Source organism: Podarcis bocagei (assembly GCF_964188305.1).
Source record: "Podarcis bocagei genome assembly, chromosome: 1".
NCBI classification, from domain to species: Eukaryota; Metazoa; Chordata; class Lepidosauria; order Squamata; family Lacertidae; genus Podarcis; species Podarcis bocagei.
Window position 1 is genome coordinate 77,445,661 of NC_138125.1, and position 25,780 is coordinate 77,471,440.

General features: G+C 44.5%; 1 protein-coding gene across 1 annotated transcript; it reads right to left on the minus strand.

Annotated features, from left to right (window-relative positions):
* Nucleotides 1-2,739: 2,739 nt before the first annotated feature.
* SYT8 (synaptotagmin 8) lies at nt 2,740-24,398 on the minus strand. Its single transcript, XM_081205343.1, has 9 exons — nt 24,162-24,398; nt 18,864-18,994; nt 16,626-16,786; nt 16,129-16,224; nt 14,805-14,972; nt 13,766-13,933; nt 6,058-6,175; nt 4,996-5,129; nt 2,740-3,479 (listed from the first exon to the last, which is right to left on the minus strand). The coding sequence occupies exons 2-9, from the start codon at nt 18,970-18,972 to the stop codon at nt 3,246-3,248; spliced, it is 1,188 nt and encodes a 395-aa protein (XP_081061469.1). The 5' UTR covers nt 18,973-18,994; nt 24,162-24,398; the 3' UTR covers nt 2,740-3,245.
* Nucleotides 24,399-25,780: the final 1,382 nt, after the last annotated feature.

Below are 25,780 nucleotides of genomic sequence, written 5' to 3' on the forward strand. Positions count from 1 at the left end.
TTTAATTGTATTTTCATCCTGTAATTTTTGCATATCATTGCCATTTGACTCTATCTCCATTTTTTCACACATACATGCTGTGTGTGAGCACGCACACATTTGCCAACGGAGAATAACATGTCGTGCATCTGATGCTATTCTCACCAATTGAGAATAATATTTATGCAGCTGGTCCATGAAAACTTTTCCCAGAGCAAATTTGTTAGTCTTTAAGATACTGCAGTACTAGCCTTAAGGATTCTTTGGTGGAAAGATAACAGCGTTATAGCCACTCTGACAACCCAGTTGCTGGTGATGTTTCCTAGTTCTGTGTATTGCAGGTAATTAAAGTATCGGGGCCAGATACTCTTACTTACAGTACATATAATTGCAACAAAATCGTTAATGCTTTACTGATTTTCACTAGTTGAGTGAAAAGCTTGGGTATCCATATAGCATGGTTAAATAGCCAAATGGGCTATTTAGTAGGGCTGTTTACTATATGATGGATCTTGTTTCTCCCTACATATACAGATTGCAAATAAAGAGCATGCCATTTTTTTTATCAAGGCATATTCGGCCATGGTATCAATCCGAGCAACAAAAGATTGCAATCACATTTGAAAGCTCAATCTTACAACTTTCTCCATGTGGAAATTCTGAATGTTATTCTGTCTTATTGTGTTATAAAATATGTGCATTCATTAAATAAAATATGTGCATTCATTACATATAAATGTAAAAGTATGCTTTCTGAGTTGCAGGGAAATGTATTTTTAGAATGATTTATTTGGTACCACATTTATTTTACACAGATAACTGTCCTTCATGGTAAATAGTCTCTGTTACCGCTGTTTTGCATCAAAAGGAAGCCTTGCTGAGTTCAAGGTCTCTAAGTGTGTATATAGATTTGTAGGCTTAATTCAGCTACTAGCCTTATGCTGCAGTCCCACTGACCTGGGAATACTTCTGAGCACAGGATTATGCTCTAAAATACACAGGAATCCTGCACTTCAGTTTGGTGGCCAAGCAAAAACATTCAGTTTGATCCTTGGCCATATTTCAAGGTCGGCTAAACAAGTAGGAGGCAGCATTACAATGATGCAGATCAGTTTCCTCATTCTTCTTCAGGACTAAAAGAAAATATACATAATGGCACTTACCTAGCTTTAAAAGCAGGAGTGTCCGAGACTGATGAACTGGTTTTTATTTTTGCTTCCTTGTTGCTAAAAAACTTGCCAGTTTGCAGCTCCTTTTGGAGCTGCTTGAATAAATCAAACAGCCGAGCAGCCCCAGTCATTTATGAAGGGTCTACTCCTCCACAGAGCCAATTGCGATTGGTGGACCACTGCTCATTTTGGGTATCCAAGATACTGCTCTCTATATGATGGCAGACGTCACTGCCTGAGATCCAGAAACAGAAAGTCTTTGCTTGCTTGTTCCACAAATAAGAGGAAGAACCTGTTTTTAATATCATCTCACAAATCCATTTGTGGACAATAAACCCTGCAGGGATAGCAAAGAAGTAGTACCAGGGGTAGGAACAAGATAGAGTGGCATAATGCTGAGCTACACTTGACTTCCAAAGAGGTTAGTAGCAGAAGGAATCAAGATCTTCTTCTAGTTATTGCAGCATTTATTGACACACTTGATAGTAGTGGCAGGTGGCAATTGCAATCCATACATGTCTCTGGCAACGTAAGCGGCAAATGTACCCAGCTGGAACAAAATAATGATATAACATACTCCTTTGTGTCACACTGAGCATATTTATTCTTTGTTGGCCCCAAACATAATAAATCGAAACCATAAAGATTTATTTGTCCCTCCCTGCTTGCTTTCTTTTGTTGCTGAGAATTCACACACAGATCTTGTTTCAGATCCCCATAACTCGCAAATCAATAGTCAATTAGTTTTTGTTACAATTTACTTTTGTGAGTAGGGACCACTCCCACTATTGAAACTTTTATTGGCCAGAGTTCTTGGTGTGCTTTTTTCTTGGTATACTCTAAGGAGCAGGCACACATACACCTGATTCTTACAGAAAAGAAAGTACTCCATGCAGCTCATCATTAAACTGTGAACTCGCTCCCACAGGAGGCAGTGAAGACCACCAACTTGGATGGTTTTAAAAGAGGATTAGACAAGTCATGGAGGAGAGGGCTATCAGTGGCTACTAACCATAATGGCCTATGCTCTGCCTCCACAGGCAGAGGCAATGATGCCTCTGGGTACCAGTTGCTGGAAACCGCAGGGAAGGAGGCAGAGTGCTCTTGTGCCTGGGACTTTCTTGTGGGTTTCCCTTAAGCATCTGGTTGGCCACTGTGAGAACAGGATGCTGGACTAGATGGGCCATTGGCCGGATCCAGCAGGCTCTTATGTCCTCTGAAAAACCTGTCTAAAATACCTAGCAGCAATGTGGAAAGGAGAATTTATTTGATTCTTTCGATTTAACCTGTCTCTTTTTATTTAGCAAGCTGTTTGTTAGTAGATATATATATATATACAGTGGTACCTCGGGTTAAGAACTTAATTCTTTCTGGAGGTCTGTTCTTAACCTGAAACTGTTCTTAACCTGAAGCACCACTTTAGCTAATGGGGCCTCCTCCTACTGCTGCTGCACGATTTCTGTTCTCATCCTGAAGCAAAGTTCTTAAACCGAGGTACTATTTCTGGGTTGGCAGCATTTGTAACCTGAAGCGTATGTAACCTGAAGCGTATGTAACCCGAGGTACCACTGTGTATGTGTGTGTGTGTGTGTGTGTGTGTGTATATATATATATATATATATATATATATATATATATATATGCATGTGTGGGTGTGTTCCCTGATTTTTAAGATTTTTAACATGGGCAATGAGCATTGATTGAAAATATGTTTATAGGACCGGTGGAAATTCCTGCTCCACATATGTCCGCACATGGCCTTCTGCACATCCTGTTAGTAGCATCGCTTTAAATCCAAGCTAGTACAGCCTTGTGAATCTTGTGTGCTTCTCTTCGTCATGAAGAAACAGTGACTGCATTTCATGGTGATGGGTTGTAGACATATACACACATTTGGATTCCCACTCATCCAAGATAAATATCCTTTAGAGTCTGAGTTCAAGCAAAGAGTGATCAATATTCTCCTTCAGAACACTTTTGACTAAGTGATCATGATGCTACACTGTGATTTCTGCTACCAGCTGCTCCTTTGCAAACTTTTCCTACTAGCCAAGCACATTGGGGTTATCTTCTCCAGTGGAGAGGTTTGTTTTGTTCTTAGCTGTTCGGTAGTGGCAGCTTGAAGCGAGTCTTCAGTCCCAGGGTTTTGTCAACGTCTTCCACGGGCTGCAAGCTGTGCCACTGTGCCACAGGCCTGCGAGGATTGGCCAGCATATCCGACCAGTGACGTAGCTGGTTGCCTGTTGCTCGGCAGCTGAGAAACAGCTTCCCAATCTGGTCATCTTTGGACACTTTGTCACGATCCCAGACAGAAATCACCAGGTCTACATTCTGGAAAGAAGACACAAAGCAATGAGATGAGAGGATAGAAAGAAGCAGGGGGCAGTATGGAAGCTTTGAGGAATATGTATTCTTTTCAGGAAGCATACGCCCAGTGTGTACCTACAGGTACATTAAAGTAGTTTTAACACTGAGTGGGGAGAGCTTTATCACACTGCAGACACGATGTACCACATATCTCCTCTTCCCATAAGGTTGCCTCTGTACTGTTATGTTCTCTAGATCAGGGATCAGGAACCTGTAGCCCTCTAATTCCCATCAACTCCAGCCAGCCAGGGAGTTGTAGTCCAGCAACATCTGGCGGGCCACAGGTTCCCCATGTCAGGAACTTGTCCTAGTCTCGAGTAGGACCCTGGCAGAGACACATGCCCGACTGGCATGTTCTCTCCCTCCTGGTTGATCGTTCAGGAGCTCCATAAGCTTTCTTCTGCCCGAACATCACAGCTACCGATGCCAACAGACATCAGCACACTTAGGGATCTGCAGAGTCTTTGCAGCTTGTGTAACAGACCTCAGCAACTCAGCATTTTGGCTAATCTACTTTATTTACACATAAACACACATGGAGCACTGCAACATGGCTCCCTCTCTCTTTAGCATCAGACAGCAAAGAGAGAGAACAAAGGACAATAGTCCCACTTCACGGAACACAGCAACACAAACATCCTGTCTCTGTCACATCCCACTCTGTGGAGTCAAAACATATACCGTCATGTGACAGACAACAATCCCATGACTGCAATCATGGAGCAGGAATTCTAACACCCCACCCCTGCTTTGGATGTTATAGGAGTGGCATGGAATTTATCTATTTGCACTGTGGGAAATGTTTAAAGGCCACCATCACGTCATTAGTACCAATTATCACCCAACTGTTCCAGGACGTTGGACATACCAGTTACCATCCAACTGTCAGCCCCAACCCCAAACAGGAAACAACTGCATTGTAAGCACCTGTGCCATTGGCCATGTCCCCATGGTGGTAGGCCTTTAAACTTTGCACCAATGCCATGGGTTGAATCCATGGGAAAGCAGCCCCCATGATGCTGCAGAAATCATAGAAAGCTATCTTGCCATTGGTCAGGCCCTTGGTCCACCTAGCTCAGTATGCTGATTGGCAGCAGCTCTTCAGAGTTTCAGACGGGTCTATCCTAGCCTGCATGCAAAGCAGATGCTCCACCACTGAGCTACAGCTTCGCACCATTAATGCAGGTGTTGTATGGCTAGATATGAATATGGTGTTGAGATTCTTTTATTTGTAAGTTTTTGTGTAAGCTTTCCTATGTGCAAAATAATTATGAGCCTTTGTTAGAGAAGGAGAGGCTCAGTAACAGATATGCAATAGCAAGAACAGCTGTAGCCATCAAAGCTTATTTCAGTGTAACAAGAGAAGTGCTCGTAGCAGATCCTCTGCACAGGCAACAAGCAAAGATGTCTAGGTTAATGCTAATTCCCTAGAAACATGTGTCTGCCATGAAATGGTGCCTTCTGGACAGAGGAAACATACCTGGATCAAGTTGAGGGGCACTTCAAAAACAAATGCCTCATTGAAGTAGGGATGTAATGTGTTTTTCTTTACACTTGTCTTCTTCTTCTTCCATCTCTTTTTGTTCAGAATAAGCTGCACTTTGACATAGGGATCTGGGATGGAGGAGGGAGAGGGGAAAGTCAGAAACTGTTGACAGTCTGAAGAAGGAATCTATATATTCCTACAATATAAGGGGGCTGGGCTGAATAAGGTCTCTGAGGTTTTTATAAACCAAGTTAATTCAAAATGGAACCATTTTCCACAAGACCCCAACCTTACAAAGGGTTTCCTATCACCACATCCCAGGCTTTTGGACTTTCATCACACATCCTAACTCAGGAGCAGGGAACCTGTGGCTCTCCAGATGTTGCTGGTCTCCAGTGCCCATCAGCCCCAGCAATGCTGCAAGAGATGATGGGAGTTGTAGTCCAGCAACATCTGGGGGGATACAAGTTCCCCACCCCTCTCCTAGCTCCTTCACCACCACTTAGCTTTGCCAGCAGCTAGTGGTACAGTGTCTAGGACTCGGTGTTGGGTTTGGAGTAGGAACCCAGGTTCAGATCTCTTGCTCGTGAAACGTGTTGAATGGTCTTGTTGAGCCTTGGATTCAGCCTGTCCTTCGTTAAAGGGTCATCCTGAGACTAAACTGCTGTTCTGATATATTTTGGAGGAGGCAGGGATAATTCCTTGCTAGTTTCTAAAAAATAAGACTCACTCAGATTTGACACAGTTCCCTTATCTTAAGATGTAAATCTTTGCCCTAAAGTATTGTTCCAGCAGCGTGATCTGAATATCAGCAGCAGCAGACAAGCACATTCTCTGCCATGGCACAAGAGATAGGTGTGCAGCTCTTATGATCAAGGCATCTTTCATATTTTCAAGGGCAGTGGGAAGTCAGGGCAAGATAGCTGGCAAGGTGTCCTCCAGGTTACAGTAGGTCAAAGATTATCGTAGACTTCCAGACTTCGTTTGAGGGGGCCCTACATCTATTTCACATCCCTTCACTTTGAACAGTGAGCTCCAGCTATCCTTTCCCATTACCCGACAGGCCGTGTGCATCCATCCGCTTGAGCTTTTTGGCTTCCACGATGACCACAGTTAATTTGCTGGTGCTGGGAACATATCGGAGTGAGAAGCAAATCTCCCCAAGGCGCTCTTGCTGTTACAAGAAGAAAAAGGCAGGAGGAAGGAGGAAGATTAAATATACAATTTTTTCAACCCACTGACAAACAAAGAGCAGAAACTGAAGGCCCAATTGTGGAGTGTCCAAGTCTCAAAGCTGCCTGGAAGCCATGATCACTGTCCTTCAAAGTCCTTTCCCTGACCTCAGAAGAAGATAGGACAGTTGTGATGAGACAGAGATGAAAGAAGGGCTCTCCAACTATGCATAGAGATGCTCTCCTCTCAAATCAAATTGATTCCACACCATTTCCCCCCAATCTAAATGGACTCTCCTATGAAGCTGTTATTAGCCACACTAGGGGGGAAATTACAGGAAGGAACCAAACATGTACTTGTCTCTTTCCGCTACCTCAGGCACGGCTGACAGCAGTTTTGGCTAAGGGGGTGATTTAGTTCTAGAAAATGTCATGGATTCCCCTTTGGCAGCACCAGTAACTCTGATCAAAACTGAAGCAGCCCATGGCTATTTAAAAGTTGGGAGGAATCGCCCACATGGCATCTGTATTGGCTGGAAACACTATTCCATGTGGGCATTTAGAGCAGTGTTTCCCAACTGGTGTTCCGCGGCACACTAGTGTGCCGTGGAACGTTGCCTTGTGTTCCGTGGGAGGGAGGCGGGCGAGTCGGGCGGCGAGAGGCGAGGCGGCGGCGGCGAGCACACGCGGGGCGGCGAGCTCCCACATCCCATCGCCGCTCGCTTCGGCCGGCCTACTGGAGGAAGGCGCGAAAACCTCGCGCATGCGCAGGCCTTCCGCCTGCGGCAGCCCAGTAGGCCGGCCGAAGTGAGCGGCGATGGGATGTGGGAGGGAGGGAGCTCGCCGCCCCGCGTGTGCTCGCCGCCCGACTCGCCCGCCTCCCTCCCACGGCACACCAGCCTACCTCCGTGGGAGGGAGGCGGGCGAGTCGGGCGGCGAGAGGCGGGGCGGCGGCGGCGAGGAGAGGCCGCCCAGCGCGGGGCTCTCGCCGTCTGCCTGCCTGGCTGCCTGCGAGCTCGGCGGGCAGCGCTTCCGTCCACAGCGCCCGCCTCGCGGCTCTCCCTCGTTGCGCGCCTTGGCTCCCGCGGCCGGCGAGGGGAGCCCGGGCTGCACGCGGCTGCTGCTGCTGCCGCCGCCTCTCCGGGCGGGAACGCTGCGGGTGCGCGAGGGAGGAGGGCAGCCCCCGGGGGCTGGGAGAGCCGGGCTGCCGTGGCCGAGAGGGCTGCTCTGCCGGGCGCTGCTGACATAATTTAAGAAAATTATCGCGCGCTTGGCTCCTTCGTCGCACGCCTTGGCTCCTGCGGCCGGCGAGGGGAGCCCGGGCCGCGCGCGGCTGCTGCTGCCGCCGCCGTTTGTAGTCATGGCGGAGCTGCCGCCTAGGGAGGAGGGGAGAGGGGGCTGGCGGGGGGGCAGGCGGTGAAGGGGGCTTGGCTGCCCCTTGCAGGCTCAGGTGTGCACAGGTGGGTCCCTGGCCACCTGCATCTCTGTGTGTTGATCAATTGGAGGGGGGAAGGCAGGTAGAATTTGCAGCCTCTCAGGCCAGGAAGGGGGAAAGATTTGGGGTCTGGTGAATGTCTGGTGCGGTTCTTGTGACGCTCTGGCCATCCTGGGGTGTCCCCGGAGAAGAACTCAGAAAGGCCTGTGGGAAAGATCTGAGCCCTAAACTGGCTTTTCTGGTTCCTGGAGGGAGGCGAGAGCTGAGCTGCCGGTTCTTAGGAATGTCCTCCTCTCTCTCTCTCTCTCTCTCTCTCTCTCTCTGGCTCTTCCCGCCCAGGGCTTGTGGGCATCTGCTCTGAGAGGAAGATGGAGGTGACTTCCCTTAAAGGTCATGGAATCATAGAGGTGGAAGGAACCCAAAGGTCATCCAGTCCAACCCCCAGCAATTCAGGACTCACAGCTAAAGCATCCCTGGCAGATGCCCCCCCCGACCTCTCCCTAAAAGCCCCTTCCCCTGTCTGACTGCTCTCACCACCAGAAAGGCCTTCCTAATGTTTTGTGGGAATCTCCTTTCTTGTTTCTTTATATTTTATTGAGAGTATTACAAGGAGTTAAATTGGCGGGGGGGAGGGGGAATAAAAAGGTTACATGCATTAAAAATAAATAGAAGCAGAGGAAAAGAGCAATAACAAAATAGCAATGGAATATAATTAAGCCTACAGAGCTATATATGCAAATGGATCTACTTATTCTTTCCCTTGAAGATACATTGATTCGTTTGTTACTGTGGTTTCGATCAATACTTTCCAAAGATCTTTATATTTGTCCATGCATGATCTTTGTCTGAAAGCTCATGGGTTGCAGGAGTTGTCATAGGAGGTTATATTTTTGACCTTCCAACTGTTATGGAAATTATGGGGGGGGGCACATCTTTAAAGTTGTTAAATGCTGCCGGTTTCGACGGGGAGGACACCGGCAGCAGCGCCCCCCCCCCCAGAAACCCGCTCCGGGCAGGTAATTCACAGAGAGTGGACAGAAGGAAGCCTTAAAGGGCTTCAGCCTCCCAGAGTGGCGGGGAATAGTAATAATAATAATAATAATAATAATAATAATAATAATAATAATAATAATAATAATAAAATTGACAGGTGGTGTTTTTCTAGGTGAGGGGGTGGGGACTGTAATAACAAAAAAATCAGCTGTATATCAACCGCTGTTTTGCAATGAGGAATTGCAAATAAGGAAGATCAAAAGGAGAATGTTTTCTCGTTCTTGCTCCTCTTCCTGGCAAAAGGGCTGCTGAGACCCCTTCTCTCTTGGGTGCCGGTGGGTGCTGTGACGTTGACGCTGCTGTGGCAAGTGCCTTTACTTAGCAGAGTGCATTCCCCTTTACACAGGAGGGGAGGGAAAATAATTGAAACTTACACTTTCGTGCGTCCCTCCCGGCGCGACGCTGCGCGCTGACGTCACAGGGCTGTAATGGTGGTGTGCCTCGAGATTTTTTTCATCAAACAAGTGTGCCTTTGCCCAAAAAAGGTTGGGAAACACTGATTTAGAGTATAATACTGTTTCTGTTCTAAGGGCATGTACAAGCATACCTTAAGGGGGGAGTTGCCATATAGTTTTCTTCCACAAGATGAAAATGATTGTTCCCCTTTACTTCAGAGCAATTTGAATGCTGATTCAACCATCTGTCTTGTCATTCCCCACCCCCAGGCAAGAAGCCTGCCTTCCTATTTTATCAATATTGTACCACCTGCTAGTTTATTTTATGGATTGTTCTTTCATTGCCTTGATTTTTATTTATTTAAACAAAGCACAATATATATTTTTAAGTTGAAACACTTTCTTGGGAATATGAGTTTGCAATGTCACAGGAATCAACCAATCACCACTGTGCACAAGCAGCTTCTGCTACAGACCAAGAGAATCAGTGTTCTCAGAATTTGATTCTAGAGGAAACAAGGACCCCTCCAGACATCCTTTTCATTGTGTATTGAGGATGAGATGTGGTATCAGGGTGCCCATGTGCGATTCTGCTTTTAATGCTATTTGCTCCTGAAAAAGTTTTGCTTCCTTTTTTAGCATGTAACATAGCTTTCTGTTGACATACAAGCAGTTTTTCACAGCAGAAAAATTCCATTTGGGGATGGGGGTGTCCCATTGTTGTTGTGATAAAGTGTCACAGTGCCCCTCCAGATGGCAACACAGTCGTACCTTGGTTTTTGAACAGAATGCGTTCTGAAAGTCTGTCCGACTTCCAAAACATTTGGAAACCAAGGTGCAGCTTCCGATTGGCTGTAGGAGTGTCCTGCAGCCAATCAGAAGCCTCAGAAGCCTCGAAAGCTGCGCTGGACATTTGGCTTCCAAGGCAAAGTTTGCAAACCAGAACACCTACTTCCGGGTTTGCGGCATTCAGTATAAACCCACCCCGAGTGCACTATTGTTACATCAAGGTCATGTTGCAGAATACACCCACCCAAAAAAACCACAATGGTTTGTGAAAAGAGTACATTGGCCTCAGTTTTCTAATTATGTTAGGTCTTTGCACAACCTAAGCTGTTGTATCCTATCTGCTATTTTCACTACATAGTGCTCTCTAGACCAGGTCTGGGGTCAAATGTAACCCGTTGGAAGGATGCTTTATCTAGCCCTCAAGACTCTCCCCAGAGCACCGCTCTTTGACTGCTTTGGGTTGGCTGGAAAGTGTCCTTCAACTCTGATGACCCTAATTGCTCGACAGGATGGAGAATTGTGTGTGTGTGTGTGTGTGTGTGTGTGTGTGTGTGTGTAAATGAGGCTACTGCACAAAGATAGCATTCATGTTTATTGTACCGCCCACTTTTGCCTCTGGCCCCAGCCATCATTGGTCTGTGGATCCCGGAAGGTTGTTCAGAAGGGAATGTAGCCCTTGGGCTGAATAACATTCCCAACATTCTGCTCAAGAGGAATATACAAGTTCCACAGCAGTAATCAGAAAATAAGAATTGCCTTGCTAGGGCCAAGATACTATCAAACTCATTTCTCTGCCTACAGTAGCTACCAGCCAGGAACCATGGGGAATTCTCAAGTAGCGCATGATCATTTTTTTCAATTAAAGCTTCCTTAGCCTTTCCTCAACGGTTCAGGATAATAAAGATGTGCTTCAGAAAGCCAGTGTGATTTCAGCCTTGCTTTTGCCCTCTGCTGTTCATTGTAAATGCCTTTGGCTATACACAATAAATTGTTTGATTGATTGAGAAAGCCAGTTTTATCCTGAGGCAAATTGGCATTTGCTATCACCAAACAATTAATCATTGAAACTCAGTTGTCTGAAGGAATGTCATGAGCAATAGATGACATGACTACTGCTCTTTGGACAAAATGGTAAATGTTAATGAAACGCCTGTGGGCATTGCTTCTTACAACCCTTCAGAGTGCCTAATGTTCCACTGTTTGGGATACACCTATTCATGTTCACTTACTATAGATTAGTTATGTGTTAAATACAATTAAACTACATTTCATAATCCGAAATAGTATGAATGCAGGATACATGATCATGGGAGAGGTGAGGCATATGGACCCAGAGGGAAGTAGCTACTCTAGGTTGATTCACACATCCTGCTTACATCTGCCTTTGCATACAGTGGTCTACTTGCTGACACATTCCCTCCCTTGTTGTTGGTATGCCCTTATTTAGCCCAAGGATGGAGAACCTATGGCTCTCCAGATGTTGCATCATCTCCTACCATTGGCCATGCGCTGGCTGTGACTGACAGAAGCAGGAGCCAAACAACTTCTGGAGGGCCCCAGTGCACCATCCCTGATCCAGCCCTTCCTTGTTCCTCTATATAGCCTCTAGGCAGCGAACTATTGAGGAGACAGTTCCCTCTAGAAAGTGTCAGTTCCTGGGAGGCACTTTGCTCCTGTGACTCAAAGGGACCTCAGATTGACTTTATATGGCCAGCTCAGCTTGTGGCAGCCACAGGTTTGTGTCAAGGAGGCTCTGTCCATTCTGGACAACTTCAGCTTGTCTGTACATACTTAGAATTAATGAACAGGTCTTCCTTCCAGACTTTATCATCCAGATATACTAGATATGACCAATATTAGCAGTGCTGAAAATGGCTCTCTAGCTACTTGTCTGAACTAGAAGTGATCCAGTTGTCAATCTGGGCACTTCTTAATTAGTTAGTTCTATAAGAGAATGAAAGCAGAAACAAGTTTTGTAAAAATATTTTGATTTAAATAATAACTATATAGTGTGTGCCTGTTCCCAAACCCTTATGACAATAAGTAGCTGGATATAAAGTTAGAGCTTGGCTTTATCCCAGCGGCATAAGTAAAAGAAATCTCTTGCTGCTGTTGGCAATCCTGCAATCCTGCAGCCATGCAGACATTCCTTTTAACAACATCCATTCATTACATCCCCTTCCATGCTTGGCAAAGCCTTGTATTTAAAGAAACAGATTTGAAATATTATATAATACAAAAAAATGCATACAAGTATGTACAGTCACTGAGCAACTTCTGTTTGTCCTCATATACTTAAAACTGATGGACAAGGCTTCCTTGTATAGGGGTTTCCATATAATTTCAGTCTTGGAACATATCTTTTTGGAAACTGCATGCTGACCACACCCCTTTTTATAGTATTCTCAGACAAGGTATTTTAGAAAGTGTTTAACAGTTATAGCCTATTTACAGGTAGGTAGCCGTGTTGGTCCGCCGTAGTCAAAACAAAATAAAAAAATTCCTTCCAGTAGCACCTTAGACAAACGTAGTTGGTCTCTAAGGTACTACTGAAAGAATTTTGTTTATTTTGTTTCAGTTATAGCCTATGCTGCTTTGTTTCTGACCATAGCCTCTCCTTCACCCCGGCTTTGACTTGCATCCTGTTTTGCTGCCTCACAAAAGTTGAATGTGCAGCAAACACGCTATGTCATACTTTGTTTTTCAAAACCTCTACAAAACAGAATGGAAAAAAAGACTTTGGTTTTATCAAAACCAAAATTAGAATTGATGTTTTGGCACAGTGTTCTCAGACTCCAAAGGATTTGCATTCCAACCTACAAAAAAATTAGCACAATTTGCAACATACGCCACCCTGCAAGTGGCAGAAATTATATAACTTCCAGTATGGCAAACTCATTATGTAATCAACTTATATAATGAAGCGTGTATAATTGGAGCATTTTTTGATTGGATGTCATTGGTCAAATCAGTTGATATTGTGACTAAATGGATCCATTTGGCATTTTCTTTTCACAGAATTTCAAGCTAACAACATACCCTTTTTGTGATGTGATATTTTGATGGAAGAAGTTTCTTTATCCTGTACATTGATCTGTAGGCTTGCCCCAGCAGGTTTTGCAAGGGCATGGGGGAATGAGCAATAACTCTCCTCTGAACATTGTGCAGCCTGGCCCTATGTTGTTGCTTCAGCTGGCACAGCAGAAGTGAAAACCTGTGCCAAACTAGCTAAGTTGGCATCCTTGGCAAAGGCAGGTGTTGCTGCACAGCATAGGACTAAGTCACAACAGTCAAAAAACACTGTTGTGTTGTCCATACCATGTTCAGAATCACAGTCTGAGCATATCTGCTCAGTTATCCATGCCCAGGTAACCACCAAGTTAGACTACTGTATGTGCAGCCGCCTTTGAAGACAGCAATTAGTGCAGAATAAGTGGGATTGCACCTATGCTATGCTAAGCCAACTACATAGGCTCCCAGTCTGTTTCCCAATTTAAAATGCTGCTTTTGACCTTTAAAGCACTTCGTGGCATAGGATAAGGGTACTATCTCCTCATGAACCTAATCATACATACAGATCTTCAGTAGAGGGCTTCCTGTGGCTGCTTATCATCTGAGGACCTGAAAGGGCCTTCTCAGTGGTAGCATCCTACCTGTGGAACACTCTCCCCAGAAAGACTCACCTGCTGTTTGCTTTATTGTCATTTCAGTGCGGGGCAAAGACTCCTTAAAATTATTTTGCAGAAATTTTTTAGATGCAACTTTAACACTGCTCACCATTTTGTGCTGCTTTTACCACAGCGATGTTTAGCTTATTTTACTTTTTTATATTCACATTTTGTTTTATTATTTTTTGTAACCCACTCTGGGAGACACTTGCAATGCCCAGAGGATTTGCCACCCTGCTTGATAATACCAACCTCCATCTTGCTGGCTTCAGTGAGCTCCTGCCATTGCTCAATGACATGCTGCAAATCAACATCACCAAGAGGGATCCGCATCTCACCAATGATGTCATGCTTGGAGAAGCGGTTGAAATCGTACACCTGCATCACCAGTGTGGATTCCGCTATATCTGCCTGGGGTATCTGGCAAGGAGGAAAGAGGGAGAAAGCAAACTGATTTCCAGCTTTTTCCAGTAGGCCCAAATTGCAGGCCTCTCTAAAGTTGTATGGTGGATGTGGCCATCCACATGCTGCTGAATCCCTAGCCTCTGGCCATGCTTGCTGGGGCTGAGGGGAGTTGTAGTTCAGCAACATCTTGAGGACCAAAGGTATTTTATGGGTTTAATGCAAGAATTATTGTGGTTGATACAGGAATGTCATACTTCAGCATAACAGACTAGGCTGAAAGTCCACAGTGTATAGCACTGTCTCCAACAATGGACAGAAAGATAACCCAAGGAAGCTTATAAGCAGAGTATGATAGAAATAACTATCTACTGCCATTTGTCCACACCAACTGGTGCTCAGCTCTTGCCACTGTGCCAACGTGGCACAACCTGCCTCCCGCTTCACCCCGACCCTCGCAGGAACTGGCCATGACCATAGCTGTCAACATTTCCCTTTTTTAAAGGGAAATTCCCTTATTCCAAATAGGATTCCTTGCAAGAAAAGGGGAAAGTTGACAGCTATGGCCATGACCCCAGTGTTGGGAAGCCAAGTAAGCAATGCCACCCTGCCCTGCCTATTGCCAGGTGGAAGACGCTATGCTTGCTATCACGTGAGCTTGGGATATTAGTCTCAACGAGACAATTTGCTGATCATTTAAGGGGGTGTAATCTCACTCGAGTCAATTAAACTACACCAGATTGGTTTGGTAATGTTGATTTTTTCTTTTCTTTTTACCCAAGGTCTTTTAATTGTTTTTCTGCATAATATAAACAAATCTACACACTGCAATGCTAAAATGGATATAAGTAGAGCAATGAACTGATTGATTGAGGTGACTACCTCCTACCTTAAAAATGAAGCTCTCATTGAAAACAGGGTTCAGCGTCTTACGGTAAACCTTTGTCTCATACTTCTTCCTCATATCAGATGTCAAGTAGGCAATCACATAGGGATCAGAAGTGCCTCCGCTGTCCATAGCCTTAAGATCTGCCGCCTGCTTCACTCCAACCTTCATCTTAAAGAGAAGCAACACCAAAGCATTTAACATCGTAGAATGGCTTACATACCCTTAGACACTGCAGAAATAGGCTACAGCTGGAGTGGGGAAACAAAGGCTACATATGGTATGGAAAAGCAGGAAAGTTAGAAAAAACTGTTCGGAATAGCAGAGCATAGGAAGGAATCAGATGAAAAAAATTGCTATTAGGATGGCATAACTGATGTAAGCTATGGTGCCGTGGACTGTCTCGATGCAGAGCAGTGGGGGGGAGGCACCAGCTGGTGAACCTCTGAGGAAACCCCATGGGGAAGAAGGCTCAGAGTCTGGAGATTGGTGGTGGGATGGCGATGCATGGTCAGAGAGAGTAGAGGGAGCAGACTGGGAGGATGAAGAAGTGTCAGAAGCTGAAAAGACAACAGGGTTTAGTGAGCAGGAAGAGGCTGTGGCAGATGGCAGCCCAGAATCAGAGGCAGAAGTAGAAGCGGTCAAGAGGCAGAGATGAGGCAGGCTGCTAAAGAAGACATGTAGTCTTCCCCTCCTGCTGTGACCAGCTCCCCTCCCTTCTGGATTCCCAGAACCTGAAGAGGTATGAAGAGGGTGGAACAAAGAGAGACAAGATGATGGAGCCTTAGGCTGCTGTGGAAGGAACCAGGGGAGGACGAGACTTAGAGAGCAGTGGGCAGGGGGGACCTTCAATCCTTACAACTGCTTCATTGGGGAAAGACCTACTGGGAAGGGTTGCTGTCACCACTAGGATTGAGTTGTTTTGTTTCTTTGAATAAAGAGTTAACGTCACTGACATCGAGTGCTTATTGTTTTATTGCTGACCTCCTGACTCCAGCTTCGGACATATGGGCTAGGTGAGAATGAAAGAAAAGCCAGCTATACTGACAATGGCTGAGACTGATCATTAAGGGAGCAATTGTAAGCTCCCAGGAAAGGCAGCTGAGGAGCAGTGCCATTTGGGTGTTTTCTCTGGCATGAAATCTCCCCACCACCATTTTAGGATTGCTCTGTTGTGGAGTGGGGTGGGGGGTGGCTATAAATATGGTTATGTGAAAATGAAAGATTTTGAATGCTGGAAGGAGGGGGAAAGGAAGAGGTTGTGATAATATAGCTTTATAATAAAAGAGGGTCACAAATATTTCACCCTGGGATTTGAGAATCATACCTCCTGGCTACGGAAGTCATACTCCAGAGAATATTGCAGCTGTCCTCGTTTCTCATTCTGCAGTCCACCCTCCAGGTCATCGATATCAGGTTGGATCTATTGTCAAGACAGCAGACCCTCTCTTTATGAACAATTTTAAGACAGAAGAGGCAGTTTGCTAAGCGTATTGTACTTCTCTATATTCACTTGGAGGCAAAATATCAGTTTAATATCCATAGCTGGTACATTAACAGCAATCAAAAATATAGTTGCTGTGAGTGAGCATTAAGGAACAGCCATTTTGGAACCAAGTAGTGAAAACTAGAGTGCCAATAGCAATAGCAATGGCAAATGCAAACAAACCAAACAAGTAGACTGCTCTTTCAAGTTGGCTTTCCCCAAATATCAAACTCTGAGAGGATCTCCAAAGTTTTCTTAATTTGCCCCACACCAATTTGCCTCTGCTTTGTGCATAGCATACCCCACAATGGGCACAATGGGGCAGCAATAAGACCTACCAGAGTGGCTTGGGTGGGTGAGCCATTGGTGCTGGGAAAGGCGACTTTCTCTTTCTTCTTGCGTTTCTTCCTACAACAACAGCACTTGATGATGCAGATGAGTAAGAGGAGGAGGACCAGGCCCACTGCAACAGCAATAGCTATGAGAGCCCATCTGGGTACTGTTCCAGCATTAGGAGAAAGAAAGAAAGAAAGAAAGAAAGAAAGAAAGAAAGAAAGAAAGAAAGAAAGAAAGAAAGAAAGAAAGGTGCTCATTCTTACTTTCTGTGTAGTGCACATGAATAAAGCATCCTTGCCCAAAAGCAATGTTTGCATTCACGTCTTATATTAGCAAGCAGCCTCTTTGCCCCTTCCTTCACTTCATGAGCAAACAAGCCAGGAAGTCTTAAATTAACCATAGTTTACTGTTTCATCTGGGGTGCAGGTGGCTCTGTGGTCTAAACCACAGAGTCTAGGGCTTGCCGATCAGAAGGTCAGTGGTTCAAATCCCCGACCTGGAAGCTGTCTGCGGACAAACGCCAGCTCCCTTGGCCAGTAAAGCGAGATGAGTGCTGCAACCCCAGAGTCATCCACGACTGGACCTAATGGTCAGGGATACCTTTACCTTGACTGTTTCATCTGGAGCTGGAAACCATAGCTTCCTCATTCAGAACAAGCCAGAATGTTGAATCATGGTTTGAAGTTGACTTAGTATGTTAGCTTGTTCCAAAACTGATAACCATGGTTTCCAAATCAGGACAAAATGGGAAAGTATGATTAAGAGACTTCCTGGTTTAATTGTGCACAAACAACAGGCTTTTTCATACCTTGGTTTATTAAGCCAAGATATGCTCATCCAAATGCAGTCAATATCTTGGGGAATTCTAGTATCACCTCCTATAGCAGGCAAATTATTTCATTTGTTTCATTTCACTTACTGGCCTATAATCTTCTGCTTTTAGGTCCTGCAAAAAGCAGCAAGCAGTTCCTGAGCTAATCCCTTTTGTTTTTAATTCTTGTAATGATTACCACCAGATGGCATAGTTACTCCCCATCCTAGTTCCCCTTAGAGGAAACTGTTCTGGGAGAAGTAGAGGAAATTCATTTGTGCAAAATGTGTAATGCAGTCTCCCTCATGAAAACAGCCAAATAATTTCTTCTCTCACTTTATGTTGTCAAAGTCAATTTATAATAGACTGAAAAGGAAATGGAAAGAAACCAACCAATGGGAACACAGTGGTGGCCATAGCTTATTAATGACTATCAGGGATTTGTATGCTCAACTTGACTGTGGGCTTATTCATGCTTATCTTTCCTCTGCTCTTTCCAGGCAAGGTCCACACTTTAAAGCTCTGTGTCCAAGCATTGAGGATTTCCCCCCACTCTGTAGCTTTTCCTGTGAAAACCCACTCTCTAAAGCTGAATTGGAGCAAATGGCAATCCACAGAAAATCCAAATTGCCATTTGTTGCACTTCAGCTTTAGAGAGTGGGTTTTTGCAGGGACAAAAAAGAGCTTTAAAGTGTGCACCTGTGCCTAGAAAGAACAGGCCAAAAGGTAAGTGTGTCTCTTCTTGCCAAACATCTTCCTTTCCTTTTTGCTTTTTAGATGATAGCATCACAATTCTCTTTGTTATTCTTATTTGGCGCCTCACATATTTTCAGGGAAATGGGGAGAAGGCATGAGGGAAGAGAAGTGAAGAGAGTGAAGATGAGGCAGGAATCTGACCATCTGAAGGCTTCAAGTTGTCAAGAACTCCTGAGGCAAAATATTCCACGATGATCAGCTGTGCAACAGCCATTGAAGTGAGCAGAAGTTGCTCAAGAACACATTGAGTAACTCCTGTTCATTTCAATTAAGCTTGTGGAGAAGATTTTGCTCTTCTTGTATTCTCCAATGTGTGCAGACCTACACAAAATGGTACTCCATTGTTAAGTGCCTCGAGAGCAAATATAGCAAGTCAATGTAGAGAGGATTGGGATGGGTTTGCATATGTTGAGTTGGTTTGAATTAGCCAACGAAATTACTGTCCTTATGGGCCGCACTGAATTTCCTTAATGAACTGTACAACATGCAGAAGTTCTGGAAAAAGTCAAGTGAATTTCAGTTAAAACACATACACATATTTTGGAAGCTAAAACAGGAAGAAACAACGGCTTTAACTTATAAAATCAAAACGACGCCCATGACAAAGTCTTCCAGCAATCCTTTAAACATCACATTTGAGTCCACCCCATCCACCTTTTCATCATGCACTCACATGGAATTTTGTTAAGAAAGTCTTCAATGATGCTTGGCTGAGCAGTGGTCACAGCAGTGGTTGCCGTGAGGTTACTGGGGCTGCTGGGTGTAGTGCTGGTGTTAGACATTGTTCTGGCTCAGGAAGGCAAGCTGGAGAAACAAATGGAATCGTTATTTCCCTAAAAAGTTTATGATCTTCCAACCTCACCTATGCAGGTTAAGGTTCATAATAAGGGCCTAATTTGAACCAGAAATCAGAAGGCATTTTTAATACCACCTCCTTAAGAAAATAAAAATAAACAAGTACCACAAACAATCCTTTTGTAGCTACATCTAGCTTTCTAAAGTGTGATGTAATAATAGAAATCTCCTCCTCTGAGCATGTGCAGAGTGGAGGGGGCCATCCTAAGGTCCAATAAGGGAGGAATAAGCAGATTAAATTTTGTGGAAGACTCATTTGTCCCCTTTCCTGGTCCACCCCAAAATGGCACACCCCAACAGAATGTATGTATTTCTTTGAACTGATATAACTTGGAAGTGGGAATATTTCCAAATTTGAGAAGGGGTCTTTTTAAATAAGGATTTTTTCATTATTTTCACATTACTTAGCCAAGTCCTAGCTAATAATACACAAGAAACTAGTAAGACGCATGGACTTTTTCCTTCCTTTCTACCTGCCTGCATATTGCCTGTTACCTATTCTGTAATCAGAACAAGGTGTGAAACTCAAACTCCGCCCTGGGAACACACTCACAAGAGGCACGTCAAATCAGGGCGGCAGATGCGTCAATGTATTTGCTTATTTATCTTGGCTCCTGTCCCACATCCACTCATACTGAGAGTTAACATTTCTGTAAGCGAGCAAGAAACGCAGCTGGAAATAGCAAGCCATGCTTTCCAATCAATGCAAGGATGGTTTTTAAAACAATATTCCTTAATGGAGATTGCCTCTTCAACTTTCTTTTCAGCAGGTGAAGATTTTAAAAAATTGTAAACACAGATCATGAGCATTGCACAACACCATCCATTGGGATCTGCCCTGTGTCTAAGGTTGACACCTTTTTCTTGATAGATGCTCTGTGCTAGGGTTGGAGACCCTGTAGCCCTCCAAACGTTGCTGGACTACAACTTCCATTATCCATTGGCTATGCTGGCTAGTGCTGATGGGAGCTGGAGTCCAACAACATCTGGAGGGCCACAGGTTAGCTGTCCCTGCAATAGGGCCTCCAGAATGCTCCTATGTATTCATAACTGGATGAAACAGACATGATTGTTCAGCTTCACTCATGATTGTGAAAAGCTGAGGCTTCCAGGTTTCTCGCTAGCATAACATTACTAAGTACACAGGAACGATCCTTGACAGGGCCAGCCCAAGACATTTTGTTGCCTGAGGCATAGAACAAGATGGTGCTTCCTCCCCTTGATATGTATTAGGCATCCAGAAGGTTAAAAAACAGAAGGGCAAGAAGCCAAATCACAAGAGACTACGCATTACATGTGATTCCTTTAAGCCGGGCAGCCACAGACTGCATTGGCTTCCACTTTTGGCCAGGATGGGGGGTTCAGAGAAGAGCTGCGCTGACCCAGTTTTGACCTAATATCAGCAGAGGGTTTTTTTTTTTGCTAGAGTCTGGATACACAGACTTAGCTAATCTGATCCACAGACTACAATGCATTCTAGCAGCTGGGTTTGTTTCCAAAGCATCATCCACTAAAATAAGTAGGAACCAAGTGCTAAAAATCAGCCAGGATGGGTTAAGAGAAGGAAAAAAGGATCAGTGGGTGGCTTAAACCTACTCCTTTCATACTAGTGGAGGCACATCCACACCATAAGTCACAGGCTTTTAAATCACTTCCACAGGCTGTGGGGCTGCCTCTGGAACCACCAGCTGCAGAGACCTGACCCCACTCCCTAATGCCTTCCTGAGGTGCACACAGGATAAGTGTGTAAAGGGTTCTTTTCTCTTCACCCATGACTTCAGACCACTGCTCCCCTGTCTCTTGCCCATCTTTCCACTCACTTCGGTTGTGGGCTGAATTTTATTTCCCCAAATCCAATCCAGCCTTCCTGCATTTCAGGCACACTCCAGGATAGTCAATGTCTTGATTCCTACTTCTTAGCTGCAGTATTTCACCATCCAAGCCAACATAATATAATACATATGCATATAGATCTAAGACTGTCCACCAAGTTTCCCAGTAAAATGCTTGGATGCAGCTCTGTTTGGATCATTATTCTCACCACTACAGCGGATACCTTTACTACCACTCCACCACAGACAGAAGTGGTAGGTGGTCCCTGGGTCCTGTTCCCCCCACTTGAAAAAAAATGCTTGGGCCTGTGGGGCAGTGGAGTTCACCACTTCCACCATAAGAAAATGTGACTTGTTTCCCACTCTGACATATGTAACAAAGCACATCTTTGAAACTGTACTGTGTGTTTTGCTCTGGTGGAGGTAGTTGGAAATAATGATCTGTAAGGGCACAACTCCCAACACATATTTGTACCTCTCCATCCTTGGGGAATAGGGGAAACTCTCAAAGGATATTGTACACTGTGAAGAACCAAAATAAGCAACTTTTAGTGTTGCAATATTTAACAAGAGCACATAGCAACCAGAACAAAAATGCACAAAGAATGCACATTTTTATATGTGTTGTGATTCCCCAATATAAGGCAAGCTATACTCCTAAATAATACAGCCTATATAATAATAGCAATATAATACTAATAATATCCTATAACAGCAATAACAGCAAACTCAGAGAAGGGTGGATTCCTATGCAACCTAAATGGCAGCAGAGGGAGGTATCAGTAGGCTCAGAGAAACCTTAAGGAAGTATAAAAATGGAAAACCCTAAAGCAAGGGTTGGGCAGACCCCCAAACACCCAATGGGTACTGAACATGTTCAAAATAGCCACAGATTGCTGATTGACTGTTGCAGAAGTGGGCAGAAAGGAACATCCTTGGAAAGGGCTTTGCCAGTTAATTGCAGTAGTAGCTGGCGGGGCTGTGCAGGCTGCATCGCTTTACTGACTTCTCAGTACCGCACATCACTGCCAGTCACTGAGAGGGAAGGGGATGGGGCAATGCAGCAGGGAGCTTGGCATGGTGCAGTGCAGCAGCGGAATCAACCCAGTGCTCCCCACACTGCGCCTGCACCATGCTGAGCTGAGCTGAGCTCCCTGCCTTGCCCTGCCTTGCCCCATGCCCTCCCAGTAACTGACAGTGACTTGCAGAATTGCAAAATGAGTCGGGCAACACAGCCACACCTGCCCAACTGCTACTGTCTGGTTAGAACCCCGAACTGGACCACTCCTCACTGAAATGTTTTGTGGCAGTTCTCACTTTTTGAATCTATTATCTAATCTTCTGCTCTCCATATTATACTCTGGTGTCCCCGTGCTGCCTTAAGGGCAATTTTTGTCCCTTTGCTGCTGCCTTTCATCCAGTGGCAAGGCAGCAGCAGCAGCCATCAGCCCTGCTGCACCAGCTTGGTGGAAATTCCTTAACATGTCCCAAGAGCAACTTTGGGTGGTTGAGATGATAACAAGAATGGAGAGGAAGCCAGCCTCTCCGGCTCCTGCTCTGACATTGTGAGGTCTCTGGAAACAGTGCCACTATAACGGAAGAGCAATAACAGTAGGGCATTCTAGGGCAGGGATTGTGAAGCCCACCAGGTGCTTTTGGACTCCAATTCCATCAGCCCAGGCCAGCATAGTTAATGGTCATGGATGACGGTAGTTGCAGGGGCAGGTTGCCAATGCAATAGGGGAACAGCAACATTCAGAGGACCCCAAGCTCTGGCTGGCCCAAACCCACTTGCTTGAATAGGCTGTAGCTTTAGCTGCTGAAGCTCAAACAGAAGCTTTTGCTTCAGTGATTCTATCTCTGGATAGTACCGAAATGTAAGAGCGTTTACATCTGACGGTGGGTAACAAGTGCATGAAAATGTCCTTTCCAATGAAATATTGATTGCACACTACTCTACGAGGCACTGTGAAAGATCAGAAATGAATGTGCCCCCATTAAACATGCCACTATTAAACAAAGCAGAAAATTGTTTTCTAATATAATTCTCCTCCTAGGCCTGGAGAAGATGTACAGGCTGGAAGAAGACATTAATTTCTAAGAGAGTGTTGAAGGTGGTATGACAGATGCATCGTTTTTGATAGTATGTGCACTCATTCATTTTGGTTCAAGCAGATTTCGCTTGACTGTGAACTGCCCTCATTCTCCAAATTCCATAGAAATAACTTGATGTTGTCAGCAAAGCTGGCCACCTCACTGTTCAAGTCTAACTCTAGATTTATGAACAAGATAGAAAGCACTGGCCCCACTGATCCTTTGGAGCCCCACTTCTTACATACCACCATTCTGAAAACTAACAATTTATTTCTACTTCCTACTTCCTGTAACCAGTTACACATCCATAAGAGGACCCCCTACTCTTATGCTATGGCAACTAAGTTTACTCAGGAGTCTTTTCTGAGATGCCAGTATCTTCCATTCCTGTTCCAAATGTTCATTGACACTCTCAGAATGCTAATAGTTTGGTGTGACAGGAGGGTTTACTTTTGCAGAAGCCATGATGACGTTTCTTCAGGAAGAATTGTGCTTCTGTGCTTGGTAATTTTAACTCCAAAAAGGCTTTCCATTTTTAGAGTTTATTCATAGCAGCTAAATGGGTTATAATTCCCTGGATCCTCCTACCTATGGACCCTTAAAAAAACCTGGGGTTACATTTCCTTCAGTTGGCTTCACCACAAAATCACCTTCGGTCTTAAAAGGCAGGAAACTATTACAAGTTGAAACAGTTACAGTTACAGTTGTATGAAACCCATCAGAGATCTCAGGGGAATTAGAAACGAGCTGCTGCAGAAATCCAGTTTTTCAAAAACAACCACCACCACCATAGGCAGCTCCTAATCATACCAGAGGATGACAATTTAGAAGCCTGGGGAGTCACACATCTGCCTAAGCCACCAAATAATTAACAAATTCATGGGAAATCATTTTCACATCCACTTAATTCCTTTGCAATATTGTTGCATTCGTACAACAATGCCAATTTGAACTTCACTTCTGAAATGCAGAAAGGGGGCTGGTATGTAACCCATATCTTAAATCCTCAGAATACATTTCTTGATGTATTTTGTTTTTCAAAAATAGTTTGTAATATATAATTCCTTTTTTAAAAAAATACCCCCCAAAACCCTGTATGTAATAACTTTACAGCCATCAAGGTAAGGCAGGCAGCTTTGATTTTTTAAAAAATGCAAGTATTAATTGGAAACAGAAGCATGACCACTTACTTTTTTTAGTTTCTCTTCATCATAGATTAACAGAATCCTTCTTCCTAGTGTTTAGCCAATTCTCTTCCTACCTCAGAGCTTGAATGGAGTACATTGTGGCAAAACTTGTTGACCCTCAACTCAATGCACTGAATTTAATCCCCAACCGCAGGAATTGGCTGCCTTTTCTGTGTAAAGCAGAAGCTAAACCGGAAATTCTTCTTTGTCAACTGAGAAACCAGAAAGGCGATAGGCATGGGTCTGGTCAGCTCCACCTCAGTTGTTAAACTATGTACCTTTACACAGGAACTCTGGGCACTCCCCAGTGAGATGCTAATATTATAAGAGACCCACACAGCACTGTGACAGAGCTAACAGACTCCATAAACTTGAGTTAATGGGCATCTGCATTCATGTGTTAGTTTGCATCAATAGAAAAAGACCTGCTGGAGGGGGAAAGTTAGTCATTAGAGTTTAATCTTTTCTGCAGTTTCCACTGCTTTCTGTTACAGGTCATTTTTGAAACTGATTGCAGATTGGATGGGAGAAGAAACAAGCTGGTATTCTGAGGGAAATGTTGTGTGGACATGTAAGATAGAATAAAAAGTTGCATACATGAGGAGCACCAATCCCACACTAAATACTCATGTGGAATGAAATACCCATTGTCGGGGGGAGGGGTTTCCAAACAGAAAAGAGAGCTCACCTTAAATTAATTTTATTGTCTTCCACTCTAACCGACTCAGAGATATGTTTTAGATATGCAAGTCATCATCTCAGCAGCTTTCAATACCACTGACTATTGTATTCTTCTGGAGCAGCTGAGTTGGGGGTGGGTAGCACCACTTTGTGGTGGTTCCAGTCCTACTTGGAAGTTCATTTCTAGAGGGTGATGCTTGGGGAATGCGCTTCGGCCCCATGGAGCCTTCCATGTGGGGTTCCCATGGTTCAGTTTTATCCCCTGTGCTGTTCAACATCTACATGAAACTGCTGAGTGGGGTTATCTGGAGCCTAAGAGTATTTTTTCAGCAATATGCTGATGACACACAACTCTACTTCTCCTTTACATCTGCAGGCATCTGGACCATCGCGTTGCCTTGGCAATGGACTAGATGAGAGCCAACAAACTGAAGCTCAATCCAGATAAGACTGAGGCACTGTTATTGGATGGTTCCCTACACCAGATGGATGGGAGACTGCCTGCTCTTGAGGGGTTTACATTTCCATCAGTTGAAGGAGTGGGTATGTAGCTGGGTCCTTTACTGTTGCTTGAGGCTCAGGTGGCCTCAGTGGCACAGAGTGCCTTCCATCAGCTTTGGATGGTGCCCCGGTTGTGTCTCTATCTGGACAAGGATAGCCCAACTACTGTTCTCTATGCTCTGATGCTCTTGGTTATATTACTGAAACATGCTATGCTTAAGGCTGCCTCTGAAGACAGCTTGGAAAATTCAGCTGGTGCAGAATTCAACAGCCAGGTTGCTCACGGGGCAAGACAGTTTGAGTATAAGGCATCAATCCTGGCCAGACTGCACTAGCTGCCAATTAGTTTTCAGGTCTAATTAAAAGTGCTGGTTTTACCCTTTAAAGTCTTAAATGACTCGGGACCACAATACCTCAAGGACCGCCTCTTCCTATATGAA